This window comes from Syzygium oleosum, unplaced genomic scaffold, assembly GCF_021117445.2.
Source record: "Syzygium oleosum isolate NSW1041296 unplaced genomic scaffold, Sole_v2.1 Sole_v2.31, whole genome shotgun sequence".
NCBI lineage: Eukaryota > Viridiplantae > Streptophyta > Magnoliopsida > Myrtales > Myrtaceae > Syzygium > Syzygium oleosum.
Genome location: NW_026607515.1, coordinates 606985 through 628525, shown reverse-complemented (window position 1 = coordinate 628525; position 21541 = coordinate 606985). Strand labels below are relative to the sequence as shown.

Sequence of the window (21541 nt, the reverse complement as noted above, 5' to 3'; positions counted from 1 at the left end):
CTAGGGCCTTATATCAGCAAGAACATTGGGGCGAGTCTAGGTGCGACTTTCTGCAATACCGCGGCTTCTAGGTTTCTACTTTCATCTTCGGATACATCTAGGGATCTAGGTGTGATTAAGTAATCTTTGACCGAACCATTCATTTTGTGGAGCTGCGATCACAAGCTCGTTGCGATCTGATGATAAGTGGACGAGAAATCATTTGACCGCAAGATGGAGTTTATCGTTCGACCGGAGATGATCCTGTGTGTTTGCAAGAAAACGAGTAGTCTGAAAGACCCCGTGTCGATACGTCGAAGCAGAAAGTGACAAACCCAAACGAAGAAGAAAGAAACGAAGCTTCCCACTATGGAAGAGGTTTGATCAGACAAAGTCAAGGCACCAAAAGTCAATCATGACCTGCCGAGACCTTCCTTTTGGTTGAGGGTTGTTGGCTTTCAATCAAGACATTGTTTCTGCATCAATCTATCCATATATGGGGCAGAATCTGTGAGGCCGTCGTTTGCTCGTCCGCAGTCGATGCCAACCTCCCTTGCCACATTGAATCTTTATCGTTATTACTTGTGACCCGAAACAGAATGATAAGATCTGCAAATATTGTGTATTTTTGTTGAAATAATCGTTATATATAGGCACATGATGTATTCAACGAGGTGCGTGTTGTTACTAGCAAGCTTTGGTCTTGTGCTTTCGGTGAGAATCTGAGAGTTGCTACTTTGCTTATCGCCAATGGCTTGTGAAATTAGTTGTGATTGACTATAATTTTAGAGAAAAAAAGATTGCGGATGATCTACTAATTAAATTGAATGATGACTAATTCGGAGAGCGTTTATCGAGATTTCCGAATCGACAATTGCCATGTGTACTCATCGCTAATCGGTTAATACGTTAAACCTAGTAAAGTTACTGATGGAGATGATCGGACATGGCCTTCTACAAGGTCGGAGCAACTAGTCAAATTAAACACAAGCTGCTCATTGCGGTGTCATCTATCCTCATAGTGGCACTGCTGATAGAGTTGTGAATCAGGGCTCGAAGCACGTGGTTTTAATCAGAAGAAGCTTGGAAATTTGCTTAGCTCGCAGGGACCTAAGGTCCAACGGCGCAGATTGATTTGGTTTAAGCCAAATGTTCCTAAACGCGGCTTTACTCTGTGGCTCACCATCCTGAAGAGACTGCAGACAAGAGAGGATCAAGAAGTGGAACTCTATTTACATAGTACATGCTTGTTATGGCAGCAGCAAGCATAGTCAAGAAGCCACTTGTATTTTCAAAGTTCCTTCTCCAAACAAGCGCAGGAAAATCTTCTGGACATTCATAGACAAGTTGCAGACTGGAATTATGAATTCTCGCTGGCTGTGAATGAAATGGAAGGTAAAAGTCTGAACATCGCTGTTTACAAAAAAAATAATTGAGTCGTTGACATAAATAAGCACGTGCTTGACACGTAAACATGGACAGTCACATGAGAAACACGTAAATATCACCACTCACGTAACATCTTGTTGACAATTGCAGAGATTGATATTAGCTTGTCGACATCGATACACATCGGTGGCACATGTTCAGTTGTCGATGCACAACAGTTGTAGCTTTCCGGGAGAAACAGCTGTTATTTCTGAAGCTTGCACGGAATGCCACCGTTTATAGCATTTGGAGGGGAAACAAGGTGCTTCACGACCATTGTGTGCACTGCCAAGACATCCTCTGCCAGGATTGCCTTTTTGAGGCCTTGCTTCCTGGAGGGAAAGAGCATCTTCCAGATGATGTCAGAGCTTCTTGTTGCAGAGGTTGCTGTCCTTAACCACCATGTGTTTTTCAGCTATGTGTGTTTGCGTTTCCAACTTCGTCACTTGCGCTGTACCAATGCGTGCCCTGTTCTTGTGCTGATGCTGTGCATTGGGCTAACTCTTTCTGGGCTTTCAGAGGGCTTTCCAGCAATCCATCTTGGGCCTTCATCTGTATTAAGCCCAGATTGGGAATCAATGACACAGTCACACAGATAAAAAATAAAAAGTCTTAAACTTATTGAGTTTTTGCCGATCCGATCCTAAATTTTTTAATTTTATCAATCGAGTTATAATTTTTTTCACATTTTATTAATTGAGTCAATCCGATCAATTTTGATTTGAAATTACTGACGTGGACGCACCTATTACACGCGCGCGCGTGATGAGAGGACCAAACAATCATTATTAATCACCAGGCAAAGAATTAAAAAATTAAAAAAAAAAGCACTTTAAAATTGAAGGGAGATAATTATTAATTTTCTTCTGACAGGGCGGGACCCAACCACCATGCACCAATCACGGCACTGATTACGTCCATTTGACCTTTTAATTTCATCTTTCACACTTTGAACGAATGTCCTCTTGTCCCACAAAGTGAACGCTGACTGTTCCAAGTGCTAAAAGCAGCATTCTCCTATTTTATCCTCTCTTTTCTCCTTTTGTCGAAAATCAAATGAGAATGATTTAATCACTTATATCAATCTCCCGTATCTCCGGGCATTCTCCTACGCACCCTTTCGGAATTGTTCCAACTCGCGATCACTCGCTTCCGTTTCGATAATTCAACCGAATTCGTGTATTAATAACGAGAAATCAAATGAAATCTTTCAAACGAGGGAGGACATTGAAACTCGAACGATGATGACCGATTCGATGGCCCAAAAAACGGTTGAAAACCGATCGATTTTCACCGACAAAGCTATCGAAATAGGACGACCGTTCTTGTTCTGCAACAATCTTTCCACGAAAGCAAGATGGATCGACCGGTCTCTATTAGCAAAGACATTGAAATAAGAATTCTTAGGGACTTTTGTTCTCTTTTTTTTTCCTCCTTTTCTGTCCATCCAAGTTGCATGGAAGCAAGGTCCATTCTTTGCTGCTGAGGAGGAGCTGCTGGAGCGTAGGAAAGCTGTCTGCGGATGGGGGGATGGAAATGCAGAACTATGGAATACTTGGGCAGAGAACATGAGGCGAGCGAGGTATGATTGCGATACCAGAAAGTTGGTCGGAAACTCCGTGATGACATTCTCGCGCTCCTCCTTCCCAAACTGCACACAGCAAAAGAACAACCCATGATTGTCGCTGCTGTCACGTCCCCTACGTTGACAATCTCGCCTAGGAAGCACCCTAACTTCATGGGATACCACAACGCCATTATTCTTTTGACTATGGTTTTGGACTTTTAGTCTTGTTTAACCCATTTTTGGACATTAGAGTAAGGAAGTATCCCGGGCTAACTTAATGTATGTCAAATTGGATTCATGTTATTGGCCGGATCAAAGATGGGGCTATCCATTTCGCAGTCGATGGACCCGCAAGGGTTACCTCGTTACGACCGATTATCGGATAATGCATGCCCCGAAAGTTTTTCAAGCACGCCGCTAGACCTTTTTCTGGGGATGCATCCGGACCGCCGCCTCGTCCATGGACGACTATTTGTCTGGACAATATACGTAGGTAATTTCCTGGGGGACTTACGTGGATTATGTCTCGTGCATATTGGGAATTCTCTAACCGTCGGTTTGTCTATGTGATTGACGGGTGAGTTGATCTTACCTCTAAAAGGGCTAAAAATCTTAAATAGACCCGAAAATGGAGGGACCTTATCGGATAGGGAAAATGACACAAATGGTCCATACACTTTGGCTCAATGTACAATGTCGTCCCTATACTTTTAGTTTGTTCAATGTGGTCCAAAAACTTTTGATACATGTTCAATCTAGCCCCTGGATTATATGAAAGTGCTCAATGTCAGGACAACATTACACATTGGGCTAAAATTTAGGGACTAGATTGAACAAGCTAAAAGTTTAGGGACGATATTGTAAATTGAGCCGAAGTCCGGGGACCATTTATGTAATTTTTCCTATTGGCTATAATGGTTTTTTTTTTTTGGTCGGACCATTGGCTATAATAGTTTACTGGTAGGTTTTTTGTGAGGAAGGTGGAGTTAGAACTTGAAAGGAACAGAACAACGATAGGTGCGTGCCTTACAAGGGCGTTCCCCTCTGATATGGTGCGTGTGAACGAAGGCATTGAAAAAAAAAAATTGAAAGGCATTGAAATGCCAAGGGGTTGTTGTTCCAATTGTCCTCTTTTTTGCCCCTTCTTTTGGTGCTGCAAGCAAACGATATGTTTCAGGCATATTTTCTCATCCGTCCATGAAATATGATCTGATGTCGGTCCATGTCATTAACAAACAATGTTGTCATTCGAATTTCCGTATCATTCAAAATGCGTCATATTGATCATGCATTCTAAAAAAAAAAGCCCATGACGACGTGAAATTGGAACTTGACCACTGCGAAACTCGATCGTTCTCAGCAATATTCAGGTCGAGAATGCGCGTCGGGCAAAAAGACAGATTGCCCGGAGAGGGAATGGTCGTATCAGCTCGCGACCGGTACTCCTGCTTTCGGCGGGGAGCTCGAGATTTAACGCCCAACTAACTCCGAACTAGAGCCATAAATCTCATCCATGTAACATCACTTGGTACAATGCAATTGGAGAAAGAGCAAGCGAGAGAGGCTGAAAAGAGACACATGAATGAGGAGGATGGGGGGGCGGGTCATCCCTTCTTTGCTCAAAAGATTGAGACATGTGAGACAAACGTTGCTGTTCAATCCCTCAAAAGCAGGCAGAATGAGTCGGAACTTTGGTCCCTCTTTTCTTATTCAATTGATAGTTTTGAACTACCGAAATCAGCCCTAGAGAAAGCTAGCCGGATGCCCATAGAAAATGTCACCTGGGCAGGTTTGAAGGTCATAAGAATGCTCCTCTCCACTCTCCACTAATCAAGGCAAAAAGACGACCAACACCAAGCGGGGGCCCCTCCATGGCCCCCGGGCATAATCATATGGCCATTCGGCTTTTGCCCCGGACCCGTTTCTTCTGCTCAAATGGTCTAAAGAAGCATCATAAAATAGTCCCTATAGCCTCAAACAAATTAGCTTGATCCCGCATTTTGTCTCCATTTCTTGTTCCAACTCTTTCCCAAACATGTAGTATCTAAACTTATTCGATTCGACTAAAAGAGGGTTTGAGCCGGAGAAAGAGCGACTCTATCGTTCTTGTCAAAATAAAAAAAAAATTACATTTAATTTTGGAAAAATTATAAGGAAAAAAATGAGACGACGGGTGATTTGTTTTTTTTTAGATGTGACCGAGACGGTCGCGATATGAAGGAAATTTATATTGCAATTGTTTCGTCTATGAATACAAACTAAGCTTTGCACATGCCCGTTTGTTCTGCTCTAAAGGTCTAAAAAACATCACAAAACAGCCCTTTAGCCTCAACAAATTAGCTCGGTTCACATTATTTGCATTTCTCATTCGAATTCTGTCCCAAACACATAGTATCTGAACTTATTCGATACGATTAAAATTTCATTTAAGCCGTACAAAGACTCGCTCCATTGTTCTTGTCAAGATAGAAAAATTACATCTAATTTCGGGAAATTTATAGGAAAAAAAAATGAGACGATGGGGTTTTTTTTTTTGTTTGGAGATGTGACCGAGACGAGACAGTTGTGGTAAGAAAGGAAATTTATATTGCAATCGTTTGGTCTATGAATACAAAACCGAGGTGATGGGTTTTCCCGAAAAAAAGATAGAAAAAATTTCCGACTCTCCATCCCAAACTCGAGAAAAAAGAAGAGAAAAAAATCGTCTCTTTCTCCGTAGCACCGACGTGCTCTCCTCAATCGCTTTCTCTCTCTCTCTCTCTCTCTCTCTCTCGACGTTTTCAAGCTCTCCCCATTGACGCTCTGCCCCTCCCACGCTCCCACTTCCCTCGAAACAGTGGGCGACGGGACCAAAGGCCTTGTCGTCTTATGCCTGCTTTGTCAAAAATCACATACCAAACGAAGGATGCCATAGGCCCCGCATCGCGGGCGGAGGAGAAGAAGTGGCCTGCTCGCGTACTCGTTTGGCCATTTTAACCTCCTCCTGAGCCTTCGCGTTCATGGTGGTGGTAGTGGTGACGCTTGAAACTTTTTCGGCCTGGCGAGCTAACGGTTCGTTTCCTGGGTGCTTCTTTGTCCAAGCGAAACGCCAAGGTTAGTCTTTGGTGGCGGAAGCTTCAGTGCACAGCTTTTTCTTTTTTGGTGGGGTTTAAAATGCACTCGGCTTCTTCCATCGGATGACCGGTTTTTGCTTAATTCGTGCTTTTCCTCAAATGGGTCATGCTCAGCTCTCGATTCGGCGGCTTCTTGGTTGTGGAACTTTGTTTTGGCTTTGGTCTGTTCGAGAACTTTCGTGCCGTTCCATGATTTCCGAGGATTGGGTTTGGTTCGCAGTTTAGTGAATTTGATATATGTGGTGTGTAGTCGAAGATTCACCATCAGCTTGTCTCAATGTCTGTATGCAAGGGATTTTGCTTCTTCTTCTTCTTCTTCTTTTTTAAGTTTCAATTTCGTTGCTTTATAGTTTAATTGATATTTTGGTTTCGGGTAGTTGTGTTCCTTTAAAATTGTGGCAAGTATCAACTGCCCCATCTTAATTTTCTATTATTTTTCCTGCACCGGGCTTATTCAATGGTTGGAAGAATAGATTCTTCTATTATCGACACATTGTCTCTTCCTCTTTCTTTTTCTACTGTGCATTCAAAGGTCTTCTGGTTCTTAATGCTGGTGGAATTACAATGCCATCCGCTCAATTTCAAGCTGGGCGTGTTTCTGGGTGTTTGTTTTTGGTGCTTATATTTTCAAATGCAAAATGGAAAAGACTTTGAACTGTTACAGTAACTTGCTGCAGCCTGAGGCATTGAAACTCCCAGCTCCATCCTCATGGGAATGATGACAGCATCTTCGTATCCAATCTCTCATGAAGCTTCCAATTATGATGAGGTCTCTATGCAGCAGAGCTTGCTCTTCTCGGATAGTCTCAAGGTAATCTTGTCTCGCATAATTGTGCATTTCAGTAATCCCTGGACAGTTGAAAATTTGAGCTGCTCGGTGTGATCCCTCGCCTTTCTAGCTGTTGCTATTTGTTGAACCACATGTAGCGACGTCGATGTCAGGTAAGTTGATTTATTGGAATGGTGTAGCCTCTAATTGGTATCGTTGATCTTCCAACCAGAGAGACTTTTACCAATGTAGACTAACATGTGTAGTCAAGTAGATGAATGGTAAGCAATAGGCGCGACGATGAAGAAATGAGCTAGTGTGTTCTGGTTCGGTAGTACGTGTGCATACAACATTTTCTGATGCAGAGACACTTGGGAAACAAGATGGCAAAAGTAATGATTCAATTGTTTGTCCCTTGATAGTTGAGCTAGTTTCAGAATGTCTCGAGTGATATCCACTTGATGAGATCTTGACATGTTTAAAGGGTTTATTGAGGAAACCTAGTGTGCTCTAGTCCTCATAACACTTGATTGTCCATGAAATTGTCATGACACTGCTTATAGCTATGCCTAACTGTCAAACTATCTTGAGAAAATGTCACTCTGCTCCCCTAGAGTTGGTTTTATTCTCATTTTGCCTTCTTGAAAAGTATATGTCTCGTTTACTGGCCAAGAGTTAGTGTCTATTTGTCCACATTCGCACTGTTAAAGACGCTTACTTTTTAGACAGAATTATGTGGTGCTCACGGTAACCATTCTTACTCGAACAAGTAGGAAAATATGAGAGCTAATGGCAAAGATTTGCCTAATATAAAGTTACACATGTGCAAAACAGGGAATCTCTCCAATTAGTAGCCAGAACAGAGAGAGTGACAGAGAAAGGGGGATGGAGGGAATATGTATTTATTGGAAGGAGACATCTCAATCACAGGGCATGCCTAGTTAATGATTTCCAAATTAACACATGAAGAAGTTGTGAGGTTAAAGTGACTCAAATCAGTGATGTTCAGTGGTCGAAGTGAGATAAATATTTTAAGGGAGCAAAATGAGATTGATACTGAATTTGAAGATGCAAAATGGAATTTGCCTATGCATCTGACTGCGTGACGTGGTTTAACACGGCATGCAGTTCTTATTCACCAGCTAACCCCGTGGCTATTCTTCATGCTTCCTTTGTACTAAATTACTGGATCACTTATCTTACTGTGTTCCTTGAGACAAAATGTTTGGTTTTCTGATTGGACTTTTCTGTTATTTCAGGATTTAAGAAATCTGAGGACACAACTATACTCAGCAGCTGAGTATTTTGAAATGTCATATACCAATGATGACCAAAAACAAATGTGAGTAGTTCAAATGACTTCTTTGCCAAAATGTAGATACACCAACAATTGCATGGTCGGCTTTTTAAGCCATATTAACCTTTTTTATTTTTGGCAATTCCTTGTGTTCTGTATGCAGAGTGGTAGAAACATTAAGAGATTATGCCATAAAAGCTCTTGTGAATACTGTGGATCACTTAGGTTCTGTTACTTACAAGGTTAATGATCTCCTTGATGAAAAGGTTGATGAGGTTTCTGGCACAGAGTTTCGTGTATCTTGCATTGAGCAGGTAAATCTGGGAAGGATTTTTTTTTGCTAAAACACCTGGGAAGGATTGTTTCTTATATTATGTTCTCCGTGTGTGTAACTGCTGAAGATAAATTGATGCTTTGGGAATTTTCTCTTATGAAGTTTATAGAGTTGTTATTGAGATACCTAACCTCTTGTCTGAAGTCGAGATTGAAATGGTGCAAAAGTTCACTGGAGTGTGAAGGTGATTTGATCAGAATACCAAACTTATAGCTTATGTTGAACTAGTCTCTTCTAATCTTGAGTATGAGATAATTTCCTGAACATTCAGAATGTCCAACATTGTTCAATTTCATGTGAAATTTTAATGTCGGTTGGACATAGAGCGAGGAAGGGTCTGAGTAGAAAACTGTGCAGTATGTTGAATTTTCTGTTATCTAGGGTACCATTTCAGATGGAGGCTGACTGATATACTATGTGATCTTTTGTTGGTCCTGGCAATAGTTAAAAGTTGGAGTCACCCAGGGTCTGCTGCATCATATAATGACGGTCATAAAAAGTTTGCCTCATCTGGTCCAATAATTTTCCACTTTCAGATAACATTCATATTAAGGTTGTTTAATTCAAATAAAATGGAGCACCAGCTTAAAGATTTTGCTTAAGTTGCAGTCCATATAGTGTTATACAGCTTGTTCTATGAGTAACAAAACTTTCAGAGTATTGCCGACTGTTTTGTGCATTGTAGATGAACCGAAGTTCAAGTAAGCCCTTACATTCTTCTTTAATTATTTGATTTGCATTTTAGAGACTTCGAACATGCCAAGAGTATATAGATCGTGAGGGCCGCTCCCAGCAGTCTCTGGTTATCGATACCCCCAAGTACCACAAGCGGTATATTTTACCAGGTTGGTTGTGAACATATCAACCTATGTTTAATTGTTTGTCCTTTCTATGATTATGAATGTAGATGTATTAGATGCTTATAATCTGTCGTCTGTGATCAGTTGGAGAGACAATGCGCGGTTCTGATGGTAGTAAATTAAAGTATGGTTGCAGCCTGGATGATGAGGATGACTGGCATCAGTTTAAACATGGTAGATTGCTTTATTTCAATTTTCTCTTTGACTGAAGGAGTTAGTTTGGAGCAACATTTGATCATGAACAATACTTATTATCACTTGATTGTTTTCCTAAAGCTATCCGAGCCACCATAACAGATACTCCTACTCAGTCTATTCCCAGGTAGGTATCAACTTCATATTGGCATTCCAATTCTTTGCAAGCATGCTGGGACAATTTAAATCATTCGTATTTTCACATTGTTTCATACAGTAAAGGTCGCTCTCCATCACCATCTCCTCGACCTCCTCAGCGATCTGGAATGTTTTCTTTTACCTCCACCATGCCTAAAAAAGAATTAGGTATGTCCATGTTACTTTCACTAAGAGCATGTTTGGTGGTGATCTTTGAGGTTTTTTGGATATTCTTCACATTCCTGATTTTATTTGAAACTGCTCCTCTCTTGAATTATCTGTTAAGAGTCTTCTTGATATTTACCTGCGTAAATCAGATAAACGGACAGTGTCACCAAACCGATTCCCACTCTTGCGTTCCGGATCACTCTCAAGCAGACAGGGGACTCCGAACTCGAGTCGGCCGACTACCCCCAACCCTAGTAGGCCAACCACTCCAAATCTTTCTATTGTAGGTCGTCAAGTAAGTGTAAAACAATCCCTTTATCCATCAGCTTTCTTTTTGAATTCCACTGCACCAGATCTGAATCCTGAGAAATCGCGTTACTTCTTGCAGTATCCTTCAGAGCCGAGAAAATCTTCTTCAATGCGATTGCATGCCGAGAAGGAGAATGGTAAGGGGATCGATCGACACCCCAGCAAAAGTAAACGTCTACTCAAGGCTTTGCTTAGTCGCCGCAAGTCGAAGAAGGATGACATGCTATATACTTACTTGGATGAATATTGAGGGATAGAGGATCATGAAACAAAGAAAGGGCACAGATGCAGAGGAAGGAGTATCCAATTGATTTTTCTTCCTTTTTTTCTTCTTTTTCTAAGCCATGTCCTTGTCTGATAAATTTATTTTTCCAGCAATGATTTTTGGGTTTTCACAATCACGGTATGTAGCAATCAGTTTTCTTATGTATGCTTACAGCACAGCCTCGTGTTATGGTATGTTGCCTCTACAATTTTACATGACCACCCAATGAGCAGTTCCTTTTTGTAAGTATCACCGTTACATCATGTCTCTTTTCTTGCTTGGATTCTTTGCAAGTTTGTGGAATTCATTGATTTGTTGCTTGAGTCATGTTGGTTTCCTAGTTCCTGGTAGCATCATTTGTGATCTCTTTCGATTCAGAGAAAATCAATGAGTTCCCATCCATAGCCACGCTTTTCTTAGTATCATGACTCATGCTGGATGAAATGTACCCCCTAAGTTATATACATCAAGATACGCAAATGCTTTGGAGAGAGCTTTATAACAATTGCCACAAATTTGCCCCAAATGTCCACAGGGCGGTTTGCAACACACTCACGAGGAAATTTATGTGAGGAGCTCATATGAACCAAACGTGTTTTTTCTAATTCCTCAAGCTCTAGAGCAACTCATTTTCACTGTCCGGATGAAACCGAAGGTGCTTATCCCTAAGAAACTTGCAAATTCACAATTAGAATGAAAGGACTTTTGCATTTTATTGACACCTCCTGTTAAGTTCTGCCTCGGTCGAAAGAATATCTCTACAAATAATGTTAAGAAATGCATCTAAAAGTGCCGAACCAGCAAGAAACTCCGTTTCAAATCTTTTTAACATGTTCACATACTTGGGCAATGAACATTATGTCCTGACTAGGAGATCTCTGTCTTCAAAGCTCAAAGCATGTGAACACTGTGAAAGAGTATGATTCACTAATTAGTTCATCATACCCCATGGAACTGAATTTGGACGTGTTTCCACTCAAACACTGTAGTTGGATTTGCATATCTGCCAAAAATCTCGAGTAATATGGTGTCTTTACATGATTCTATGAAAGCTAAAGTGCTAACTGATAATTCGATAATCTAAAATTAGGAAAGTATACTACACAGGCCGGGCCAACTCATCCTGCAGTTAAAAGAATTTCCAAAAGGCAAGCTAGAGAGAATACATGACGTAACACTTTGCATTCGGCGGATAGTAAGCATCACAACACCATTCCTCCTCCAAATTCTTCAATGGTTTTTGTGGCAAGTGTAAGCACATCAACAAAGGAACTGAACGATGCCCGAAGAAATCTCGCCTCGACCGCCTCGAATCGTCTGCAATCAACACAAAGAGGAAACAAAACAGCGATTCGAGTTTGGTCAACTCTTCAACAAGGATGAGAACTTGATAGGTATTGATGCTGTTTCTACTCTAAATGCTTATACATATGTGGCAGAAGAAGAAAGTAGAAGGAAGAGTGATAGGCGTGGCTTTATCTGAGTAGGTATGAGATACTCAGAAGACAATCAATTGAATTTCTCTCCAGACACATACAAGCGTGTGCATTGTTAGTTAGAAAACCCAAAATCCTGCAACTAATAGTCATAAAGAAGCTCACACTGAAAGCTTTCCATCAGAAACTGACATGTTCCTCTTCACTTTGTCTGGTTGCAACTGCCGTTGAATGGAAAATCGCATAAGCAAAATTTTGCCAAACATTTACAGATAAAAGCACTTAAGCACACTAAAGATACCTCTTTATCAACAGCTAATGCTGCGTAGACCATGGAAGCTTTCTCATCGGACTCGAAATCTACTTGTAAGTCACTGCAAAAAGGATGTGACTTCAAGAATAAGGGAATTTATGATATTAAATTGACATTTGCAAGGCTTAAGATCCTCTTTTAGCCAAACCCGTCCTCAAAAGTACACTAAGCAGAACTGGGATATGTCGCACGATCATTAAAGTGCAGGATATGAGAGTCGTGAGGTCGATGTAAGGTCTAATTCCAAACACCACAAGCTATACCCACATTAGATTTGGCGCTTATCTCTGCTTGCACTGTATTATTCTGAAGATTGATTATTCTGAAGTGGCGGTGGTGGTGGATGATGATGCGCGGATAAACATATATGCCAAAAGAACCGATCGAGTAAAACTTGCCGACACAAAGACAAAAAAGATCGAAGACATTCTGCAAAAATCGCATCTTGAATATGCAAGTTAGAAGCTTTCTTCTGCCAAGCTTCCGAAACTTCACATGGGTAACTCGCGTTAACCCACGACACCTCAAAAGAAGCGAGAAAGAAAGGATTTCACGGGCGACAAGACTAGTACGAGATTGATACGGACACTCACTTTTAATCGCTAATCACAACATCAAACATGTGCAACACACATCAGCTAACAGAAAAGATGAAAGACGAAACGGGACAAGAGTATAACATCAAGAACAGAGGAGAGAGAGAGAGAGAGAGAGACCAGCTAAATTCCCAGGGGGTCTTGGGTTGGGCAGCCATTGGAGCTCCTTCCTGCTGCTTCGCAGTCCAAGCTCCAAGCAAGTGGGAAGCACAGAACGGGAGGCACGATGGGGCAAAGACGGAGACGGAGAGGTGAGGAGGAGGGTTTAAGCCGAGCGAAACGACGAGGCGTATTTAGGGAGCAGCGAGCGGCGTCGTTTTTGGGCCTCAAGCCCAAGTGCGGGTGGCGGTTCTCGATTGGGCTCTTGACCCTCCAAGTCGATCTGGGATTGGTCCACAAAATACGAGGTGGCGATTTTGAGAATTCATTGCCTGCAACAAAAATTCTATTTATAGATCAAATTAATCAAAGTAAAATAGTGATACTGGCATCAAACCTCGAAATGCAAAATAAAAAATGAAAATAAATTGCATTCCATTGAATATGTTACTGGCAAATTCGTGATATGGAACGAGCTTACGTTTCAGTTTAGACATGTAGATGAGGTAACAAAAATATATAGGTGAAACCCGATTGAAAACTTTGCCAAAGCATCGCAAACCCAAAAGTAAAATAACTCGATAGGTATAATGTAGTCCAAATAAAAAGTCCGAAGTTTTTTGGGCAATGACGACGAGTGACATTAGCCACCGCCCCACAAGCGCGATAACAAGACATGAACAGACATTTGGTACCTACTCGAGACATGTTTTATTTTCGTAGAAGAGTATCAGAAAACTACGAAAATGCGATTTTGATTTTTTTTCCCTCGTCGCCAAGAGATTTATGCATAGTTTCCTTTTATTTATAGTTTTGAGAAAATCAGATAGTAATTTAGGTTTTGACGGGATTAATTTATTAAAATTGATTTTAAATATAAAAAATGGCAAAGGGAAATCGGGCCCAACGAAAGAGACACGTGGAGGTAAAGGAAAGGGAAAGAGGGGGGAAGTATGTGAAGACTGGCAAGAAAGAGATATTCCTCAGGAGCAACGAAAGTATATTCCAACCTCCTAAAGACATTCGATGCAAACGATTGGCCTTTCACGATCTCTTTCTCTTCTCACTTGATCCCATCTCTCTCTCTCTCTCTCTCTCCTCTCCTTCTTCTTCTTCTTCTTCTTGGCGAGCAACAGCACTGCACCCCAGTGATAATCTTCACCTTCATCCTCCACGGGCGGCCACCATCTCCGGCAAGTTCACCTCTCTCTCTCTCTCTCTCTGTTGAGTATTATGTATGGCTCTGTTAAAGTTTGCATGTAAGAGGAGCATCCTCCAGCATCGTTCATGGTTTATACGTCTTTCTTGTTTGGGTTCTGCTTTTTTTCTGAGAGTTCTTTTGTTTACGCGCCATTGTTTTGCCTGCTGAATCACGATTGCTTGGACGGACACGACTCTTAAGTTTGCAGAATTCGTCCACCATGGTGATTTTCTCTATTCGTTCTTTCATTTGTTCTTTGATGCTGCTTTTGAATTCGGGTTTGCCTTGTTTGATGAATTCCTTGCACGGTTGATCTGAATCAGTCAGTTTGTTCCTGCACTGCCTCAAGCCGTGCCATGTTCATACGTTTTCATTGGTCACATCCATGACATGCTCAATCTGTGTGTTCGCGTTATTGCAATGAAAAAAAGCCAGCTTCGTTCATTAGATTGGTGAAATCGCAAACACGGGAAACGCTTCCCTTTTTGATCTTCTACCCCTTCCCCTTTTGCATGGTTAGCTCAGCAGTAGTATATATGTCAGTCGCCTGACAGCTGATTGTTTCGTTAAGTTTGCATGATCTCTTCATCAACTTCTGCCTTAAGGAACTGCATGAGTTCCAGAGTCTCTCCCCTCCATTTCGTCTTCTTGATGGTATCTCCATGCCAGAAACTTTAGAAGAAGTCCCATCGTTGGCACTCCCGTAACATATTTTTCTCAGTCAATCCGGTATTTTTCTGCCTTAGTTGTGAGTTGAAAGAAAACATGGTGTAGCACTTAGTTGGAGCTAGGAAGGGCATTGTTTAAACTTGGAGGTTTTTAGGATTTGTGTTGTGATTAGATAACCTTATTACTTTGCATGCTAGGAACATCGAGATTAGAGGCACAAGGATTCAATAATCCGCAGATGTATTAGAAAGCATTCTGTATTACAGAGAGGGTGTTTTTTAAGCTTCCTCTGTCTCTTAGATACAGAAGTATTTACTGCATCTTGACTCTCGCTTGGAAGACAGAACCCGGAAAGTTTGAGTTCCTTCTCGTCCTCCGGTTTGAAAATACCCGCCCACGAATTGGCGTCTCTCGTTCTTCTTCACTCCTGAATTTCCATTTGTTGTCGCATAAAATGCTAGTTTTCTCAACCGAGCCACCTGCTCCGGTAAATAAGAGTGATGCTGATAAGGTAAAAAGATCAGAAAAACCTGCAACCCAAAGTCATATAAACATGTGAGATCTCGGATAAACAGGGGAACAAACGATTAGTTACATGTTGAACGTACTCAATGGCTAAATGTACAATCACCGATTAAAAAGAGGTTTCTCTGAATGTCGCTATGTCAGGGAAGCTCCGACTTTGACAGGCTTGAGGCTTCGTATGGCTTTTCTTCCATATTCAAATACCAACACAAACACGCTGAAGAAGTATAGCAGGAAAATGTGTAGCCTCTCTAGCATGCTGTACGCAATAGAGACGTTGCTTCCACCTCCGGTGTTATTTATTAATGCGAATTTTGTCCTTATCCACCCTAAAAGAAATGTAGGCAAATCATCAGTAAATGGACGAGTCAAATTGGCTATTTCCTTCTGACAAAAAGAGAAACGGCATATTTCCTCCTGCTCAACCATTTCAAGTGGCTGAACATACTCAGATCTTCAGAAATTCTATGTCAGCAGAACTAATGACCAAAGAGACTTTCAACTATCACACGATAAATTGCCTTCAGGATTGATTTGATTTGGTCAGGTGAATTTAAGGAGGTTGCTTTGGCTGGGAGATGGTCCAAACGCTGAGCCTTAAGAGCTCCGACATAAGCTAGCTTGTAGTCGGGGACTTTCCATGTACAAAAAAGGTGTAAGCTTAGGAATTGTCGTTTCGGTGCCAGAATAGCATGTATAATGAGACAGCCTAGACATTGTGCATCGACAATCCCCGCAGAAAAACAGTTGGAAGGTCAAGAAACCATATACTTGGAGTCCTTCATGAAGAATCTCTTAGCATTATATTCAATGAAGTTAGCAACATGCAAAATTGAGTCAATTGAGGATAGAAGTACTCACCAGGACTTTTCGTAGTTAAGTTAGTCCAGTCCTCTGGGCTGACCTTCATTTCGGATGCCTTGATCAACTCAAGAAGAGCTTGATTGACCTGAAAAGTCCGAATAACTCAATGATTTCCTTGGTAATTCTATTCAATTTACCAGACGCCTAATGGGCAATGTGATGCTCAAAGTGACCAACAGAATCTCATGCCAAGGAACAGGGAGGCTTCTGATCTCTTATAGGCATAATTTGATGAGACCAAAGTATAAATGGGGAAAACTATAACAATGTACACTTCTGTAACATTGTCTTTTCTCAAAATCCCAAAGCCACTAGCTAGCCAGTACAAATTTTTTTAATAACGAGCAAGCTCAAATAACCCACTGTTCTTCTTGTAGTTCAAAACCAATGGTGAATTGAGAGAAATTGTAGTATTCTCATGAGCCACATTAATCAACCTCTTCAACATCCAATTCACTGCAAGAACTTAATTGTTTCACACCGTAATTCAATCTTTAAAAAATTTTCCCCAGAATGTTTCACCTGTTCTAGTACCCAGTTGCTCATGGTATGCAGCACCCCATAGAACAAAGCTTAGTCCACCCATTCACATGATTCCCATAAAAATTTCTAGCAGAAATAAACCGTTACCTCTCCAGTCCTCTCATGACTCACTAGATGCCCTCCATGAAGGTCTACCATTCTAGCGAATGGGTGGAGCTTCTCTGCAAGTCTCCTTGCATAATACATCTGTGCTATGACATCGTGCCTAACACCAACAAAAATGAAGTTAAATCAGCACAGTTCTCTGGGGAACTATAATGTAATATGTAGTCAACTGGATCCTGGAGGAGCCACCTCCATTAGATATGGGATAAAAAAGACAATAGTTAAGACAGAAGAATTCCATAGCCATAAGAGACAAGCCGAAGCTGCTCAGAAATCGGATTTTACATGGATGCCAGAAATTGGATTTTAGATGGGTGCCCAACTCGTGTATTTGTCATTATAATTAACTTAGTGTAGCATTCAACAATTTGGGGTAGATTTCCCATAACTACCCATTTGTGTGTCTTCTGCATTTATAGTGATTGCTCAAGTTAAGCCATTATAATGTCTGAAATTCTGAACCGGTTTTCCTCTATTAGGATGTTGTTCTCCCGGTCACTACAGGATCCTCCTTCACATTGCTACTAATGCTATCGTATACACAAAGTTCAGTGTTGGAGTCCTGAAAGTAAATTAAAGGCTTAGCATGTCTATGCTACCTTCCATGGATGACAGACACAAGGAATCCAGTAGAACGGATCATTTCAATCTCTCTCGGGGTCATTTTATGTCTCCAGCATGCATTGACTTGACCCTCAAAGCCATAAGGGGATTGCATCCCACTTGCTGATATAGCTTTGACGTATTCCTGCATGAGAGACGAGTGTGCCCTTGAAGTCAACTTTCAATGCCATGACATGTCAAGGATCAAATAAGGCAAAAAAGGTCTTGTTTCAAAGGAACATTCAAACTCTAATTCTTAGGCAATCCTTTTAGATTGATTTGGGTTGCATCGTAGACATTCAAACTCGATATCTGATATGCAACCCTTTTATTCAAGGCCATGGTACATGCCTTCACACTTGAAGATTTTGAGGTTCCAACTCTAATTCTTAGGCAATCTTACTGGCTTGTTCATGCCATTTTCCTTTACAAATGCAAAGTTCTAAACATGTTTTGGAAATATATCCTGTGAGCTGACCGTCAGACATGGAGCCTTTGAGGTTCCAACTTATATCATGTCTGCCCCCAAAAAAGCATGTCCATTTAACAGAACCACTCAACTATTAAAGTCGCTTCATTTTGTTAATGTAATAAGTTAAATGAAGCCTAACTACAACATTCAACCTAGTCTGACATCTCTTACTTGGTATAGAATTGCCCTGCGGGTGGTAGACCCTACATACTCCTCCAGATACTCCTGCAGATAAGAAAGACTAATCAAAGACTGACCATATGAAATACTTGCGAAAAGGGAAATGCACCCAACGTTCCTAGAATCTATCTGTGTAAAACACCGTCCTACAATTAACACCATCACATTGACAGACTTCAAAATTATTTATTTACCGTTGAGTAGTGAGTGTCCAAGTCCACGGCTGCCCTCTGTTCAGGAGTTTTCGCCCTCAAGAAACGAAATGCGATGGATACTGTTTTCCGGTCAAGCTAACAAGGACGAGGAATATGGTCAGCTAAAGCTCATTCAATTAAGACATGGGATTTAAACAAATAATTGGCTTTTGTTGTCAACAGAGAATTTTCAGTCAAGTTGACACTGGTCCTGGGTAGCAGTAACTTACAAAAGGAAGTTCCCTTTAGGAGAGAGAGAGCGCGTCATGCTCAATCAAAATCGTCATAGAACTTTGCTACCTTGATATCAGCGTATCAAATATAAATTCCCTAAGAATTTGACTACACTGATAGACCAGTGCAACTCGATCAGTTCAAACATGTCACTGTATGGCATATGGATTATCAAATGATTTCAGACCAAAGAGTGCCACCACAGGTTAAATTTTTTTTCCATGTCTGTCTATGCAATGCCCATCCTGTTAATACAGCCTGAACAGACATTATTGCACCAGATGCGTGATCTCTGGTTGCCAACACCTAATCAACAACAACACCGACATCAGGATACTGTTTAATGAACATCTAATCAACACAGAAATATGGTATCCTGTATATGTGGCCGATGGTTGGCATTTATTGCACGACTACATCCTGCTACTGCTTGGTTTCTAAGTATATACCTTGAGCTGGTTGCTTTGATGGACATTCATTCAAAGTAAAACATTTTGAATACGCACAGGTAACTATCAACTCCACACGTTGGCACAACATGGTCAAGGAACAAGGTTTACAATTTCGAAAAAGAAAAGACATTCTACCTTGGGAAAACATTCGAAACCTCCACCAGTTACATTAAGAACAGCTAGTGAAAGAATTCTGTTGGGCACCATAGCAGCCAGTTTGCAAGCGATCATCGCCCCTGTTTCACAACCAATCAAAAACGAATCATCAGAAAAGAACAAAGGAAACTGCACATATTGAGATTCTTGGGAGTTTGATTGCCCCCAAATAAATCTAGCCTATGTTCAAACAAATTGGGTTGCTTTCAAATGCAAAAGGACACTGAAATGAAACCTCCATATTGTCAAAGTTCAGGTGAAGTGAAGACTCACCCATTGAATGGCCAAAGACATGGGCTTCCTTCCAGCCCAAATGATCCATTATCGCGATTGCATCTTTTGCCATTATCTTTGTTCTGCACCAACCATTCCAAATTTTCTAGAATGATGAAGTCAACTTTGGCCAGAAACCACATTATTATTTAGTTGGTTGTGAACATGTATCTCAGGAAAAGTCAAACAAATCCTCAATCTCCGCCATTCAACGTTTTTACTCAGTCAAACCACGAGGCTCAATCTTGCATCAGATGAGACAATGATTCAGAGATGGATACTGACTCCTCCCTACTTTCAGTAAAGAAATAAGGAAGCAATCGTTCAAATGACTCAATTCCCTATGCAAAAATGCAGTCGGTTTCCTTTCCTAACTGCCGAAACAGCTTTAAAGCTGGAAGTCTAAGCGAAAGATTACCAAAGAAGCTTATGAACGACATACGAAAGGAGAGAACTTCAAACTTGCACACGTTGAATCATTTCGAGGTTAATAGAGGGCTGTCAAACCAAAGAAAAAGAAAAAGAAAAAGAAAAAAGAAACTAACACAAAAAGATAGAGTGGACAGGAGAAGAGGAAGAAGAAGCATCCCAAGAAATGCAAGAAGGATACTATTCCTACGCCTTCAACAATGCCGGTGCATCAAACAGACCGACACAAACGCACGGCAAGAGGCATCATCATCGGCAATCCGACATCAAGCAAACGAAAGAAAACTCACGTGTACGATGCCTTCTTGGTGGGCACGGAGCTCCGACCCATGCCGCGATTATCGAAGGCGCAGACCTCGATCCCGCCGCCGTCCCCGCCGCTCCCATTGCCGGCTCCGCCCTCGACGGCCGCCGGATCGCCGCCGCCGTCGTTGGGCGCGTCCGTGCCCGCCAGCCCCCTAATCTGGGGACCCCAAGACTCGTGGGTCCCGGCCAATCCTGCCCATCGGCCACCCCGTCAAATCAAGAAACGATCCACCGGAAACGACCCACATGAAAATTCAACCCCCCCACCCCCCCCCAAAAGAACAAGAAAAAAACCAAGAACCGATCAACGGAAACCGGAATGCTATATTCACCGATGATGAGGAGGACTTTGACGGGTCCGGCGCCGTAGGTCCGGTAGAAGAGCTTAATGCCATTGTTGCGCACCTCGCAGAACGGCATCGCGCCTCTCTTCCTCTTCCCGGCGGTCGTCGGAGGATCAGAATTCCGTTCGCTGTTCCTTCCCTTCTTCTTCCTTTCCGGGTTTTCCCGGCGGTGTTGGAGAGAGAACAGGAATCGAATCGGGTGTGGAGAAACACCAGAGAGAGAGAAGAGAGAGAGAGAGAGAGAGGGAGGAGAAGATGGGCACGCGTGCAGGATATATTATAAGCGGATGAATGTCTGGAAGGGGTGGTCGGGTTTCAAAGTCAAAGTTCGACGTCGGGACGTCGACGCTGTGAAGAACAAGATTTGTCTTTTTTTTTTTTATTTGTTTTTTTTTTTTTGATTCGTTGGGATTGGGGTGGCAAAAAACGTACCAGGATTTGGTTTTCCAATTTCTCGTTATTTGTAGCCATCAATCGAGCTCCTTCTGTTGAAAAGCGTTCGCAAAAGTCCCTGATGAGGAATACGGTCGGATGCCTATATTTGGGATCAAAGGTTTATGTCCTTCTTCCCGATTGATCGATCTGATAGACTCGGATCGAAAATGCTAAATGATAAATGCTTGCATTTTTATTAGGAGTGATCGATTTTGGGTGTGGATAAATCACAAAGTTGAAACTTGAAATCTATCCCGTCAGGGTCAGTTCTCAATTTTTGAAGCTGAGAACCAACCTTGGTACCATAGAACTAATCGGAGTATATTTTTTTTTTTTGGTTCATTTTGGTTTTTTATGCATATCAAATATGGATACAATTATTTATGCTTAAGGATAATATGTAAAACAAATTCAATTTCAACAAATATTTTCTTGTTTTAAAAAAGGGAGTTGAATAACTTACTTGGGGTTATGATTCCAAATTCTATCCTGAATCGATCTTGCAAGTTTCAAATTCTAGTTTCCTTAAGTAGAATCGGGAACCATACCAATCAAATCGGTTCCCAATATTTAAAATCGGAAATAGGACCGGTTCCCTTGTGAACCGGCCGGGAAAGGCCGATCCCTTTATGAACCTGCCTGGTTGCTCACCCCTAGTTTCTATGCTTCTAGAATTTTTTTTTTATTATA

The 21541-nt window shown here is 41.4% G+C and overlaps 3 protein-coding genes across 6 annotated transcripts; 1 reads left to right on the top strand and 2 right to left on the bottom strand.

Moving 5' to 3' along the window:
- The first annotated feature begins 5729 nt into the window (after positions 1 to 5729).
- LOC115686097 (protein ABIL2-like) lies at positions 5730 to 10685 on the top strand. 3 transcript variants are annotated; one of them, XM_056304292.1, is made up of 10 exons: positions 5730 to 6067; positions 6765 to 6898; positions 8116 to 8198; positions 8317 to 8467; positions 9233 to 9332; positions 9432 to 9521; positions 9624 to 9669; positions 9760 to 9848; positions 9998 to 10149; positions 10237 to 10685. In XM_056304292.1, the coding sequence occupies exons 2-10, from the start codon at positions 6797 to 6799 to the stop codon at positions 10405 to 10407; spliced, it is 984 nt and encodes a 327-aa protein (XP_056160267.1). In that variant the 5' UTR covers positions 5730 to 6067; positions 6765 to 6796; the 3' UTR covers positions 10408 to 10685. The 3 variants fall into 3 exon arrangements, with proteins under 3 accessions (XP_056160267.1, XP_030467143.1, XP_056160268.1); XM_030611283.2 differs by having other exon boundaries at positions 5741 to 6067; positions 9998 to 10143; XM_056304293.1 differs by lacking the exons at positions 5730 to 6067; positions 6765 to 6898 and adding an exon at positions 7881 to 8030.
- Positions 10686 to 11391: 706 nt separating this feature from the next.
- LOC115686100 (uncharacterized) lies at positions 11392 to 13030 on the bottom strand. The gene is made up of 4 exons (XM_030611287.2): positions 12888 to 13030; positions 12160 to 12232; positions 12024 to 12079; positions 11392 to 11739 (listed from the first exon to the last, which is right to left on the bottom strand). Exons 1-4 carry the CDS (start codon positions 12923 to 12925, stop codon positions 11625 to 11627), a joined length of 282 nt encoding a protein of 93 aa, XP_030467147.1. The 5' UTR covers positions 12926 to 13030; the 3' UTR covers positions 11392 to 11624.
- A 1929-nt stretch (positions 13031 to 14959) lies between these two features.
- Positions 14960 to 20724, bottom strand: LOC115686046 (uncharacterized). Of its 2 annotated transcripts, none has more exons than XR_004006305.2 (11): positions 20405 to 20724; positions 20057 to 20264; positions 19338 to 19420; positions 19044 to 19144; positions 18223 to 18318; positions 18020 to 18073; positions 17373 to 17521; positions 16756 to 16873; positions 16123 to 16210; positions 15345 to 15590; positions 14960 to 15266 (listed from the first exon to the last, which is right to left on the bottom strand). XR_004006305.2 is itself a non-coding variant. In XM_030611226.2 (11 exons), exons 1-10 carry the CDS (start codon positions 20490 to 20492, stop codon positions 15397 to 15399), a joined length of 1179 nt encoding a protein of 392 aa, XP_030467086.2. In that variant the 5' UTR covers positions 20493 to 20723; the 3' UTR covers positions 14960 to 15266; positions 15368 to 15396. The 2 variants fall into 2 exon arrangements, 1 of the variants encoding a protein (XP_030467086.2); XM_030611226.2 differs by having other exon boundaries at positions 15368 to 15590; positions 20405 to 20723.
- Between the last annotated feature and the right edge of the window lie 817 nt (positions 20725 to 21541).

What these genes read in the sequence shown, in the direction of transcription:
- LOC115686097 (XM_056304292.1), top strand. Translation starts at nt 6,797, where the DNA reads ATGGGAATGATGACAGCATCTTCGTATCCAATCTCTCATGAAGCTTCC. An exon ending in CTGGCATCAGTTTAAACATG is followed by an intron (nt 9,522 to 9,623) that starts GTAGATTGCTTT and finishes GTTTTCCTAAAG; the next exon opens with CTATCCGAGCCACCATAACA. An exon ending in CATGCCTAAAAAAGAATTAG is followed by an intron (nt 9,849 to 9,997) that starts GTATGTCCATGT and finishes TGCGTAAATCAG; the next exon opens with ATAAACGGACAGTGTCACCA.
- LOC115686100 (XM_030611287.2), bottom strand. Translation starts at nt 12,925, where the DNA reads ATGGCTGCCCAACCCAAGACCCCCTGGGAATTTAGCTG. An exon ending in CATTAGCTGTTGATAAAGAG is followed by an intron (nt 12,080 to 12,159) that starts GTATCTTTAGTG and finishes ATTCAACGGCAG; the next exon opens with TTGCAACCAGACAAAGTGAA. An exon ending in TCTGATGGAAAGCTTTCAGT is followed by an intron (nt 11,740 to 12,023) that starts GTGAGCTTCTTT and finishes TGTTGATTGCAG; the next exon opens with ACGATTCGAGGCGGTCGAGG.
- LOC115686046 (XM_030611226.2), bottom strand. Translation starts at nt 20,492, where the DNA reads ATGCCGTTCTGCGAGGTGCGCAACAATGGCATTAAGCTCTTCTACCGG. An exon ending in TGTCTTTGGCCATTCAATGG is followed by an intron (nt 19,145 to 19,337) that starts GTGAGTCTTCAC and finishes GTTGTGAAACAG; the next exon opens with GGGCGATGATCGCTTGCAAA. An exon ending in GTTTCGAATGTTTTCCCAAG is followed by an intron (nt 18,319 to 19,043) that starts GTAGAATGTCTT and finishes CGTCCTTGTTAG; the next exon opens with CTTGACCGGAAAACAGTATC.